At 35.6% G+C, this 14159-nt stretch overlaps 1 protein-coding gene across 1 annotated transcript in view; it reads right to left on the reverse strand.

Moving 5' to 3' along the window:
* CNTNAP2 (contactin associated protein 2) overlaps positions 1 to 14159 on the reverse strand; it is a 1119128-nt gene that overhangs the window by 329106 nt on the left and 775863 nt on the right. The window contains exon 13 of the mRNA XM_069859729.1: positions 13228 to 13428. Coding sequence (XP_069715830.1) covers positions 13228 to 13428 — 201 coding nt within the window. The remainder of the gene's footprint in view (positions 1 to 13227; positions 13429 to 14159) is intronic.

Consider the following 14159-nt stretch of genomic DNA (forward strand, 5'->3'; position numbering starts at 1 on the left):
CCAATATTTACAAATTTTCATTTACATGCTAGTTTTCAATTCATAAATTCAATTGTACTACAAACTCTCATTTTTTTTTAATTTTTAGTCACAGACTGTTGGTACATATATTTAAATTAGAGTTAATACTTAAATTGATCAGCTGACCTTGGCTGAATTCTCTAGAGAAGCTCTAGGAAACACACTTCTTTGACTGTGCTTGCTTTTTTACTGTTTTACTTGGATAATATCACATCGGAGTGTGAAAAGTCTACTGACTGACCTCCAAGAGCAGAGAGATTTTTTTAGCACATCCCAAAGCAGAACCCAAGAGTTCATATCTGTTTAAGGGGCTAGTCCTATTTCAAAACTACTTTAGACTATGACATATTTCTGCAAGTGCCATGTGGTATTATGAAGTTCTATCTTCATGAAAGCAACTGTGGGGTTACTGTACCTTAGAAGTCCTGTGGTGTTTTCTATGAAACTGTAAAGTTCCAAAACTCTACTGAATGAAAGCAACAGCAACTCTTTCATTTCCCTGCAGTCCAGGACAAGTCCAGATACTGAAAGTTATTTCTTACTTTTTTTAAAATGCAACTTACACTGCATTTGCAAAATGCAATTCTCATTCAAATTAATCAAAACCTGAAAACAGCTTATCTGGCAAATTGACTTTTCATTATTCTACTGATTTCAAGGAAGTGAATCTGGATGTAACTTTATTCAACTTAGAACTCTGAAGTACTGCCCAGTTTTTCTGACTGCATAAAGCTATTCAACCATTTTAAATAATTCACATTTTTATTATTCCGCACCACATCCATACTTTCTAGAATTATTCCAATGCACTCTTATCTTAATTCCCCCCAACCCAACTAATACTAGCACATTAGTTTCAATTAATCCAACTCCAACTTGAAAACAAAGCAATTAAGTTCAACAATGACCCCACTGAGTATATTTTTGTCGGCTGCCATAAGCCTTTCAGCTACCACAGACACAGAATGATTTGGACTCTCCATCATCTCCTAAAAATTGCACTGTTACCTCTTCCCAAGCAGCTTTAAAACTCTACAATCTTTCCACAACACTGCCAATAGTTCATTTCTTTATCTGCACCTGCTAAACTCTGATCCCCAATATCCCATAAAACCTTTACTTTCTGCTTCTGAAGTCTGAAAACAATTGGAAGAAATCTGGTGCAAATAGAAATAGTATCCCAAAACAGATTTTCATAGCCTGAAAAAATGATCAGTGGAAACAAACTTTCCACGTGTATTAATAAAAATTAATCAGTTAAAAAACAAGCAAGAGAGGAAGAAAGAAGTAACCAAAACCACCAAAGAATGGACTTAAAGACAATGAAGGGAAAAAAGGCATAAAAATTGAAAAGCTAAAAATTAATTAAAATCAATTGTTGTCCTTAATATTGAAGGCATAAACTAGGAAGTATATATTTTCATTTGTGTTTTTTAACTTTACAAAGTTACTATTTCTATACTCTACTACAGCTGAAAATTTACAGTGTATATTGTGAATATTTTGAATCCTCCTGACCTCATGAAATGCTTGTTTTGAGGAAGTGATAAGTCTTAGAAATATTTAAACAAAAAAACCAAAAAATATTTATATCAAATTTTATACATATATACATACACACACATACACACATGTAAAAGAAATATTCTGATCTGTTTGAAAATCCTAATGATAGTACAACAGAGTAGGAAAGCATGAGGGGAAGAAAACATTACATAAATTTCAAAGCACTTCCCTTAAATGCTAAAATGGCCTATTTGTGCAAATATCTATAACCCAGTTAAACTCAGTCATCAAAAATATGCAAGAATTTGCAGTGTTGATAATCCAGGGATTGTAATTTGGTTTTAAATTTTATACCAGGTTGGTGTTTTTTTTGTTATAGAGCAACTGTATTGCATTTTAATTAAAACATAGTAAAGCTACAGGAAGTACCAATTTATTCATTGATATAGAAGGAATGTGGGGAAGGTCCCTTGAAGAATTTGTTGTAAAACTCTTCCTCGTAGACTCTGGCCTGTTACTGCAGCCCTGCGCACAGAAACACACAGGCTTAGGCAATCACTGGCAATAACAATTTTGATACATATTTTCAGAATTTTATCATATTATTCTTCTATAAGAAAATACACAACAGAACAAAGCCCTACTTTTTCTGGAATTACATTAATGCCAGCCATTACCATTTCATAAATTCTTTTTAAAATAATAAATAATCCCTTTAAGTGGATTATTTAAAAGCCAGAGAGGCACAGAAAAGGTTGCTTGCTGTAACTACCCTTCAACTTTATTCAATAAATGCTTCTCATTAATTACAGGTTTTGCCCTTCGATACATACCTCAGCAAGTTATTATTAACTTGGATAATTTATTTTATCAGGAATACACTCACAAGATGTTCTGTGACTTGCAAACATGCTACTTATTTAGTTTGTAGGATTGTGAGTGATTTGCTAAAAGCTTCTGCAAAGTAAAATATATTCTTCCTACAAGAATTATGCCTTTGTTTCCATTCTAAGCCACTTGCATATGAAAGTGAGGATGACCTGAATCATGCATGCCATCTTCTCTCTTTGACTCCTGCTGCGCAATGCGAGGACATCCTCTGTGGCTTTAGAGAGGGCTTGCACTGCTCTTTAGCAATGCTGAATGGAGTTAAGGGCTCTCAATGTCCCTCCCCGTTGCAGTTTTAGAGCATTCAAGTCCCAGGAGCCCTGGCTACAAAGGAAGAGTACATTCTGGAGTGCTATGCCACTCTTGCCCTTCTCTAATTCCTGTTAGAGAATCTATCATAATTATTATACCTCCCTGCATGCTCATGTCCATCCATTTACCTTAGGAGGTGTTATACCACAGGGTACTAAGCACAGAGTGCTATCAGTATAAAAAGCCCAAACTCTCAAATACTATGCAAGATCAAATTTTACTTAACTTATTTAAACAAGAAAGGTAACAAATGATTAGTAGCGATTATTAGTAGCGATTAACAAATGATTAGTCGCCGGATTTAGCTTGGCGGGTGGGTTTTGGTTTTATTTTATCCTGCCGGAGCAATTGATGAGCCTCCAGTCCTCGGATTTGAGTGCTGGAGCTGCAAAGGGCTCTGCTGGGTGGGTTCTCGATGCGACTGGGCTGGACCAGAGCATCGTTGAGCCCGCAGCGTTGGTTCCCTACAGCCAACCTCGCACCATACCACTCTTGGGACGGTAACGGTTTGATATGAATGGTTGGACTCGATGATCCGGTGGGTCTCTTCCAACCTGGTTATTCTATGATTCTATGATTCTATGATTAACAAGTTAACAGTAACAGCTTTAAAGACAATGCGTCTTTAAGAAAGAAAATGCGTCTTTAAGAAAATAAGTATCGTAATTAAGAAAGATACATCACTAATTGTCCTACTATCATCATCCAGATCTATGGTCGGGGAGGGGTGAGGGAGACCGTTTTGCAGCGAATATTTGGAGAACCTGTCCCAGACAACTGGGGAGTTCTACGCAGTACCTAGGTGGGATCTCCGAAGATCATGGGAAAAGGGTCCAGCTTTTATATAATCGAATAAACAACTTACACAATTCCAAAAAAATGCAGAATTTCTGGCCTCAGCTGCTCACTGCCTCCACCTCCTGGAGGGTGGCCAAGGCCTCAAGAGAGGAGATAAGGAGACAGTTGGATCTCTCTTTATCTTTAAACTAAGGGACTATTGTGTCCTAGCATTCCTGCATAATTATTCTCCTTTCACGCAGTGCTCATGCTCATGCTCATGCTGATTGGTGATCCAGGGTGTTGATGGTCTTTTTCTTGTCCTGTGTAAGCTGGAGTAGCTACAAGTCAGGTGGCACAGCCCAATTCTACTGATAATGCTCACTGACGCATTTTCTCACACTCCATGCATTAAGAATAGCACAGCACAATTCCATTGATAACAGCAATGCAAGAAGTTACAGAATAAACAGTTCACAGCAATGCAATATGGATCATCCATGGGTCACCTATGGCCTGTCAATCAGGCCATCACTTCAGAAGGACATCCAGATTTGCAGAGAACAAGGTGGTCAGATTACTCATGGCATGTCTAGACTGTATTTGGATATCAAGTCTCTGAGGACCAATGCAAAGTTCGTGCCCTGACCTGAATAATCAGTGTGACTCCCTTTACTTCCAAAACAGATCATTCTTAGTGCCATGTGCCTAGTGTTTGAGAATTATTCATTTTGATTGATAACAAGATATTTTATGAATCAAAGCACAACTTAAAATGAATGAATAGGAGAGTGGGGAGACATATGAACATAAAAAATGGAAATTTGACTATGCCACTATTTTTAATTATTAAATGCAAAGGCATTAGGAATAAAAGAACAGCTAAAAAGATGTTCACTGCTATGCTCCAGTGAAATGACATAAACTATCAGTCTTAATACAGGAGATAGAACTTCAGTCCAATTTGCTACCATTAGTTTTGCACCGAGAGCTCTCAAAGAATATCCTGAAGTAGGAAAGAATTTTTTCAAAAAAGTTGCTTTGATTATGCTCAACATTTTTATTCAAGATCTTGTCAGCAAGGAAGCATTGTTATTTTTCAGTCATTGACAAAAAAGATGAGCTCTTCTGTTACCATGCATCAATCATAACTCTGAGCAAGGATTAAAAAGTTTGGTAGACAGAGAAAATGAATCCCTTAATAGACTGAATTTACTGAAATATTTTTGTGTGTTTGCTCTTAAAATATAGATAGTGAATTCTGAATGAAAATGCTTATAAGAAAAGGATTAGCCAAGTTAGTGTGACATTCAAAAACCAGTCAAATCTTTTTTTCTTTCTCTCAGCATTATTTCATGTAATTGCATTTCTCTGAATAAAATTAATCTTGACAACAGTAATACTATAAACATTAGAATTGTTTATTATTTTTCTTTCCTGTGTTCACTGGTATCTATATACAATACATAACACTGCCAGGTCACAGAAGGTGCCAAGTGATTTGGCATATTTGGTAACTGTGTTACCTTTCTTTTGCCCAGGTGTTACTCCACAATATGAAATCTGCCCATGAGTCTGAAGAAAACTAGATGTTGACGTTGGGGTGTTATGTGCAAATGTAGATTCATTATGTATGCACTTCTCATTGAAGAATATGCATACACTCAAGTGGCTTCATTTAAATAATGGGCCAAGTGAATGTTAAGAAGTTTTGTGGGTACAATCTTAGTTTCATCAGAGTTAATTTGACCTCTGGCAGACTTTCAGTAATCATTCATTATCCTTCTTTGGTTTGTACTGTGTTCCCATAGTCATGCTGGTGTTAGCGATTTCTTGTACTTAAACGTGATTGCGAACAACAGAGCTGGCCATCAGGCCACAGATCAAGGTGCAGTACTTTTCAAAGCAAGAGTCAAGACTTTTTGGTTCATTGAGATTAAGCCCGCTCTGTGCTTAGCATAGTAAATGCTGATCTGCATTGATCATGAAGTTGTGGCCAGTAACCCTCTCAATTCCTTGGGACTGTTACATTCCAACACACTTTGCACAGAAATCTTTAAACAAACAAAGCCAAAGCCTCCAATCCAAATAAAAAAACCCTCTCATGACTTTCAGCTCCCTAATATTTAGAGATTTTCATGAGATATTTTTAGATCTGTGGCTGAAAAATGGCATAGTGATGCAGAATATCATCACAGATGATTTACCTTACATGCCTGACAATTTTTTCAGCCTGCTTGGAATTTCGTATTTTCCAGAAAAGAAATTGGTTCAGTATCTCTTCCAGACATTCTTGCTACTTGACACAGTGCTTTGCAAAAAGATGATGAAAACACGGTCCATGCCACAGGAGACAGATGATTAAAAAAAAAAAGAAGCTTTGATCTGTTACTCCTATATCATTTAAAAGTAACACCACTGTAAATACTATTAAGATTTTACAGAAGTGTATATGAAATCAGAACGTGTTACAAATATCAGAGCTAGAGACACAATAAAACTTCAAAGAGGAATAAGTAAAGAGGAAAGAAAAAAAAGTCAAAAGAGCTTTTGATATGGACTAATGTCAGTAGAAAACAGATTACTACTGCTCAAGGTGATGCAAGAAAAGATTCTGTTTAAAAGTATAGCATGTTCCAAAATACAAATATTGTTGTGGATACAATTTAAACTTGGTAAAACAGGTTTGTGGTAACTATTCATCTATGTAAGTGCTTTGGTAGACATGGCATTTTAAAAATAGCTTGACAGATATTAAATGTATCTTGAATTTATGTATTAGTAAGATCTATCCTGTGAGTTACATGTATCTAATTGCATATCTGTAGTTCAAACAAAGCATCATCAGTATTGTTGTGGCAATGCATGGGATCTTAACAAGCTGCAGGTGAAACCCCGATATTAGTTGTGGAACATATGGTTGCTGTGGAGTTCATGTTGATTACCAAAATGTTCTAGCAATTTCTGCAAAGTAGTATTGGTTTAGATTTCCAATAGAAAGTAGCATAATAGCTCTTTTCTAGGGTAACTGAGATAGCAGCTTGTGCTAACCAGCCGCTACTTTCTACTCGTTGCAGTTTAGCAGCTAAGTAGGTAACCGATTCCAAATCTTTAGCTTCTGCTTCTGAAATGCTGGACTGCATTTCAATCTTCTGCATCTTGTCAGCACCTCTATTTTAATCATCACACTGGCCAACAAATACCCGGATTCAAAGTTTAATTTCCAATGCTAGATGCTTTTTTTTTAAAAAAAAAAAAATTATAGATCCATTTTTCCAGAAACCACAGTTATTGATTTTTTTTAAATTTCTATTAATCAAGTGAAATATCCTTCCCACTCCTTATTCCAAGAATTTAAGGCAGTGATCATGAATCATTTTTTTTTGGCAACACAAATTCCTTGAAAACAGAAGTTACTGTCCATATGCCTCTTCAGTAAAATATGTCTGCCTTACAGAAAATCAGTAATTAAGTTTTTTTCATCTTCTCACATTAAGCAAGGTTCACATAATAAAATATTTCAAAAGACACATTGAAAAAGGATCTTGTTAAATTATTTCCTTCTAAAAAAAGTAGTGATTGTTATCTGGAGGCCATTTCCTTCTATATAAATTCCAGTATGCATGTATATTTCCACAAAGTGTATGTTTTTTCCACAAGGAAATCTACAGGTATGTATGAGCCAAGGACATAAAGGCACAAAAGTTCAAGGAGACAATGCATTCCCCTCCCCCAGTTTATAATGGTAATAATGTTATACAAACCTGATTTTTAAATACATTGTACTTTTTACATACTCCCTTTAACCTTTAGTAAAACTCTGTCCTCATGCACATTCAGACAATATGCAGTGGTCTAATCTAGACATTTTAATAGACTGATTTGATAACTAACATCAAGCATACATATATAGAAAGTGCAGCAAAAAAAACTATACTCAAAGATACTCCTGGAATAAGATGTATTTTGGGCTATTCATACTCAAATAGTCACACATATGTCAGTAACCACATCATATCTGTTTTCAAGTTCAATGCTTTCTGCTGTGTTCCAGAGGTTTATCTGATGGACTTACTACGAAAAACATGTATGATATAGGGGGTGGGATCTGATAACACTACTAAGAACAAAAAGCAGCTCTTAAAAATCAATTTCAGTACTTCCAAATGTCAAATATTAACTAAAGAATGTTTAAAGAGGCTCCTGAGAAGAAGAAAGGATTTCCGAATATAAAACCTAATACATAAGAGACAGCTCAATGGCCCAGGTTGTCAGCTGGAAAAGCTCAGGTTAGAATTTAGAAAAGCCTAACTATAACCTTCAGGTGACTGGTATAAGTCACAGCCTCAAGAAATGAAGCAGCATCATCTCATCCATGAAAGTAGGGCAGGCAATATTTCAATAATAGTTAAACGCTTGACTTCTTATAAGGCAACATAGAGCAATGCAGAAAAAAACCACAAGAGAAGTCCTTAATACAGTAGGGAATGGAGCTCCGTCTTATGATCCTTTTGTTTTGTACACTGGACAGTACCATCACCTTCTCTTGAATGCATATATTTAGCCTGCTTCTTCATACAGTTGTTCATGACCACACACTCATCTCAAGAAACCTTGGGTATTTTTACTGCATATTTGAATAAGAAAAAACACTCAAAGTAATGCAAGTGTACTTAGCACATGGGTGAAAGATAATTTCTTGCCAAGACACAATGATATACCATCTGGATACATTTTGTCTAAGAAATTGTTAAACTAAACTGTTTCAGTTATTCATCAAGAAAGATGATTTGTCCCCAGAATAACCTGGGTTCATGAAGAAGCAATATCTCTGACTGTTTCTGTGAAAACAATACCAAGGAGGACCCATATGTTTTCAATGACAAATATTTAACCTATGAATTATATATGAGTTCTATAGCAACAGGACAACGATTAAGAAAAAAGAAGTCTCAAAAAGCTGTTGGTTTCCACTTCTAGGACATAAGCATATAGGTCAGAGCAGAACAAGGACATTATTTCTGCTACCCTTGCACTTGAAAAATCACTAAAAGTTGAAATCAGCTTTTCTAGAACAGTGACAGAGAAGAATAATCAACACATTTCTTAAGGTTGGACAATATACATGAAAACTTACAGGCATGATTTCTGAAAGAACATTAAGAACTGAATGCTGGAGCCTGAGCGAGTTTTGGAGCAGGTTCCATTCATCACTTCAGGACTAGAGAAATCCCACTTGTCCCTCAGATCCTTTTTGAAGAAATGTTTTAAAGCAGGAATTGTCTGCAATGACCACTCTAGAGCAGTTAATATCTAGAAATGTGAAAGTTTGTATCAAAAGTTCTAAGTTGGATGGCTACTTAGGAAAAATATCATATAGCAATTTTAAATTTTGGTTTTATCTCAGTTTACAAATAAATCTTATTTACTACTGATATTACAATTGCTTTATTTTAACATCTAAACAACAAATTTTCTCTTTCACCTGTTAAATTCCTGAATTCATGAAGCTACTGTCTCATTTCCTTCAAAGACAACAGGCATGAAAGAGTAATTCATGTACTGCAGTAACTGTTTTATGCTTTTCATATGCTGCCTGCAGGCATAGTGAATAGGAATAAAAATTGGAACACAACACCAACAGATCTTGTTCTGTTCTCTGTATACGCTTTTAGCTCCCACACTGGTTATTTATTACAGCTCCTACAGCTTAGGGAAATGACAGACTCACAGATACTGTGAACCTAACAGCCCTTCTCCCTTCAGGCTCTTATTTCCAGAGTGAAAGGAAGAATGGCAGAACCAGCATGCTGTTCCCTCCCCATTTCAGAGGCTGAGGTCAGTGACCCATGGAGAATTTCATATCAAGGAATTCACAAGGAGGTGTTATTAGGAAGTCTAATGATAACAGTGGATGAAAATACATACTTTTATTAACTAGCATTCTCCGTTCTATCAGTACATTACCTCTCCTGTCTGGTAAACCACTTAGCTTCTTACAGCAAAGAAGGGAAGCTTCTTCCTATAAAAGCAAAGTTAATGTATATCCTGCTTTGCTGCTTGTTCCTTCTTGTTAACCAGTTAGAACAAATGAGCTCTTTTCTATCTCCAAGTTCCTGTTTGCCAATGACAGCAATATCCTGTTACCTCCAATAACCACTGGAAACTGTACGGGCATTGAGAACTCAGAAAACAGCTAGCTTTCTGCATGTCCTCAGTACTAAACTTATTATTATCTTCTCAACATGGAAGTTTCCAAGGAAACGAGAAGAAAAGGGTATAAGAGAAATGTAAATGTAAAAGAGCAAATCAAAATAAAAAGTCTGGTGTGTTTTGGGTTTTTTTGGGTTTTTTCTTTTTTTAAATGTATATGTGCACTGTTATAAAGTTGCAATCATAGGTTCTTGGCTTATAATTTTGTTCATACATTAATAGCACTAGATTCTTGGACTGTCAATATCAAGTCTCTATCATGCTAGTAACTACATATTCAAAAAAGGAATTTCTGTTCTAAAAAACAAGTATCTAAATAGACAATATAGACAATAAGAAATGTCAGCCTCCAGTTCACCAAACCAGGAAAAAACCCCTCAAATAAATTGTTAAAATCATAAAGGAAATCTGTATTAGAGTTAGGAACTGAACACAGATCACCTCTGTATGTAGATAATTGATGCAAAGACTGTGAGACAACTGCATCCACCACAGGCTCCCTGCTTGAAAATGGCTTCCTCAGAAATTTACAGTGTATCTATAGATTTATTGTTGATTGCCATAACATGGTATATTTTCAGCAAAGGTGTCTGATTTTGCACTTTCTTAAGAAAGTTACCAAGCTATCTTGACTAATCTTGGTTTTCTGATGATTTTTTTTTAAGGCTTTGAAATAGACCCCTAGATCTGAGCACCATTTAAAATGTATAAGGCTGCAAGTTCTAAACAAACAACAAGCTGAATCCCAAAGCAGTCAGAAAGGAAAACTGTATTTACAGATTGTCTTTACTTACTATTAAGTAAGGACTGTTAACTGATCTCTGAGCAGCAAATTGGATCAAACTACTTTCTGCAGCCCCTTCCAACCTGAATTATGCTATAGTCCTATGAGACTGCTGTTTTTGAGAATGTTTTCAGAAGTTACTTATATTTAAATTACATGGAACATCTTATTACTCGCTTCCCTCAAACTAAGTGGAAAGGCAATGGCATCATGACCTGTGAAGTCACTCCCCACCCCTAGCGCTGCCAATTATTGTAATCTGTTCTCTGCAATGTACGTGTTAATTTGTTTGGATTAAAGCCCATCATTAAGAAAAAAAACAAATAGACCTAGAGAAATAAAGAACCAAAGTCTATAACACATAACAATAGTGAGAATTCTTAGTTTGCACAGGCTACGTTTCTTGTATCGCTTTCAAAGCATGTACATGACTACTAGAATCCTTTGGCCACTGTATCTGTAGCCAGAAAGTCCCCACAACAAAGCTGGCTTATTAAAATGATGACTTTCCTGAATTACGGCATTTTGATGCAACTTCCACTGCATTTAAAAAAAGCGAAACAAAACCATTTAAGCTATTATTAGTAGCAGAACATATATTATTTAAATTGTATATATTTTGTCAGGAAATGTGCAACTAAAAGTAGCAAGTACTATAGGTCACTGATGACTTGTTAATTACTTGTCATTAATAGATCAATAAATGGATTTGATCCTACTTTGTTTAAATATGTTAACTGAGCAACTTCTCTCTGAGAAGGAATTATGTTGTAGACTGATGTGATCCCCAAGAGACAAAAATATCAAAAAGTTGAGTTGCTACACTGTCTTTTCAGTTTTCTGAGTTTTCATTGATGTAATTTCAGTTAAAAGGACTAATCTATTCAAAATGTTTATTTAAACATTTGACAGTGAAAAGGAAAAGTTCTGACCTAGAAAATTACCTGTGGTCAAGACTACAAATGCTATCCTGATCCCATGAAGTCTGTAGAGGTTTTACTACTGGCTTCAATATAGCCAGGATACCACTTCCTGAGGAATATAAAAATGATGATTTTTTTTTTTTTTAAATTTCTTTGTGTGGGCACCATACTACAATGATTTCTACAGAAAGCTCTGTGTTGAAGAAGCCATGTGAGTACTTGGATAAGGCGATCCTAATCTATCAGCCTCTTCCCCATTACCACACAAATCACTACTGGGCTATGCATACAGACCATTACAATACAAACACTGCAGTGTGATACTATGTTACTGTCTATGTTAAAAAGTCTTCCTTCTTTGTTTCTATCTTTCACTTAAAGGAAAAAGGAAACAAACAGAACACCTAAACAAAGCCACCTAATATAATATATCTGGAAGCTCACTTTCCAGGCCAAAAAAATGGCTAATGAAGACTTTCTAAGAGAATTTATCTTTCCATATCAAAAGTGAAAACTTGAAGAAAGAGGTACCTACAAAATAGAGCCAAACATTTCTGAGAAGTTTAAAAATGCAAATGACTGGAATTGATTATTCCTTAAAGAAATTTCTGGTAAGTTATTATTTCATGTGCTGCTTTATTGTCATTTTAAATCTATAAGCCAGGGTAAATGTCTGCAATTACAGTATATGTTTCTTTTATTGTAATATGAAAGTGTAATAACAAGTACAATTTAGTCCTGAAATAACAACTCTTACACTTATAAAGGAGAAGAATGTAATACTGTACTCTGTATAAACTATTAGCTTTCTATGCACATTATCTCCAGCTCACACCCCCAAGCAAATTTGCTTTCTAAGTACCTACCCAAAGATACATCTATATATTACTTTCCTGGAGTACAGGCAAGCAGGGAGCTTGTATCCATCAGCCGAATCCATTCACAATAGTTATGAAAATTATTCAGAATCCTATATATTAAGACCCAAGAAAAAATAAATAATTTTCCACTTTGCAGAGTCTCTGTGCTATGCTAAATTATGGAAAATAATGGCAACAGATGCATTAGAATGAGTGGAAAAACAGTAGGGAGGAGGGAGAGGAGTGAAAAGCATTACGGTATCTATTAACTAACGGAATGCTTATGGAAATAGGGATAAGATGCACATACATGCCAAATGAATCCTTATCTATACCACCATAAGAAAACATACCAAAATAAGGACTGCTCTTCCCCAGTAAAGCTATGCAGCAAAATGAGAAACATATAATGAATCTACTTGGAGGTAAGAGCATATCGTATTTCTTACACTTTGGCATTACTGACCATGCCAATCTCCACAATGTGTAAACATGTGATTGCCCACAAAACTCTGTGTTTAAGAAACTGTTTCAGAGGTAACAGTGGGAAAATGCCTATCCTTATTCAGTCAGTGCCCTTGCTGACTTGCATATGAAAACCTAAAACCAGAAAAACAGGATAAAGTTCAAAGCAATGTTTCAATGCCTCTATTGATTACACCTTCAAAGCTACCCTGTCTACTAATTGTCTCCTATGTTAAGGAACAACACATCTGAGAAAAGAACACACAGATTTGTGGTAGAACAAAATTCATTTTGGTAGTAAGCAAACAGGAAAAAATTCATAAAATTAATTTCTTCTACATTTACCTCTGTGAATTTTAATGAAGGAGAACAAAGAAGTATGTTCACTGAATGGACTAGTCTAACAGCCATACCTGTTGAATTGTTCAGATGAAGTTCTTTAACACTGTGTTAAACTGATATCTCATTCTCGGCTTACCTGGTGTGTTCAGCAACCGGGACATTTTGCAAGAATAGGAGATGAACTGCTCACAGTATTCAGCGCTACTTGTAATGGCAGAAATCTGGTCCATCGTTGCACTGTAGTTGAGTTGCAGTAGAGATAACTTCTCCAGGCTGTTGCCTCCCACAGAAGTCTGCATTTGCAGATCATGGTACACAGTTGTCCATACCTTATCCTCTGAAAGAGAAGGGAAAAAGACAAGACAATAGTTGGTTAAAGACAGCAAATGGAACTGAATTAAAATAAAACTAGGCCTTTAACAGAAGATAAAGATGTTCTGCAAGGTATTTTTTGAGGCAGTAATGGGAAAGAAGGTCACTACACATGACAAGTTAACATGAGAGCGTAGTTCCAACAACCATGGATCTATGAAAGGAAGAAATTCTGCCTACTTTTCTAGTTTAGATAACTGATATACTGTGTGAGGAGACTTTCTGAACAACTGATGCTAATAGGGACATATGGAACTAAAAAGGATTAGCTTTGAGCAGATATTGGAAGGACACAAGGCTGATTCCCTAAAGATTCAAGGTTTGTATGTGAGGAAAGTTCACTATGTATTGTAAGCTGCTGTGGGCTGGAGAGCAACACAGCTTTGCAGTACTGTAACAACAGGGATACACCAGATTCTTATGTGATTACATTAATACTAAAAATCCTGCAGTTTACCAAGGTTTCCACATTTTTACCCAAGTTGAGTTACTAGGATAAAACAAACTTTCTGCTTATTGAGACGAATATTTTACAACAGCAGCACAATTTGAACTCATTGACTGTGGTTATGGTGTAAAAATCAATGTAAGAAATAACAGAAGTAGGAGAATATGGAAATATAAAAGCTTATGTTTAGTTGTAAAAAGACAAAAGGCGGGAGGAAGGACAACTTCATTTTGGTGATAAGAAATATA

The sequence above is a fragment of the Phaenicophaeus curvirostris genome, chromosome 6 (genome assembly GCF_032191515.1).
Source record: "Phaenicophaeus curvirostris isolate KB17595 chromosome 6, BPBGC_Pcur_1.0, whole genome shotgun sequence".
NCBI classification, from domain to species: domain Eukaryota; kingdom Metazoa; phylum Chordata; class Aves; order Cuculiformes; family Cuculidae; genus Phaenicophaeus; species Phaenicophaeus curvirostris.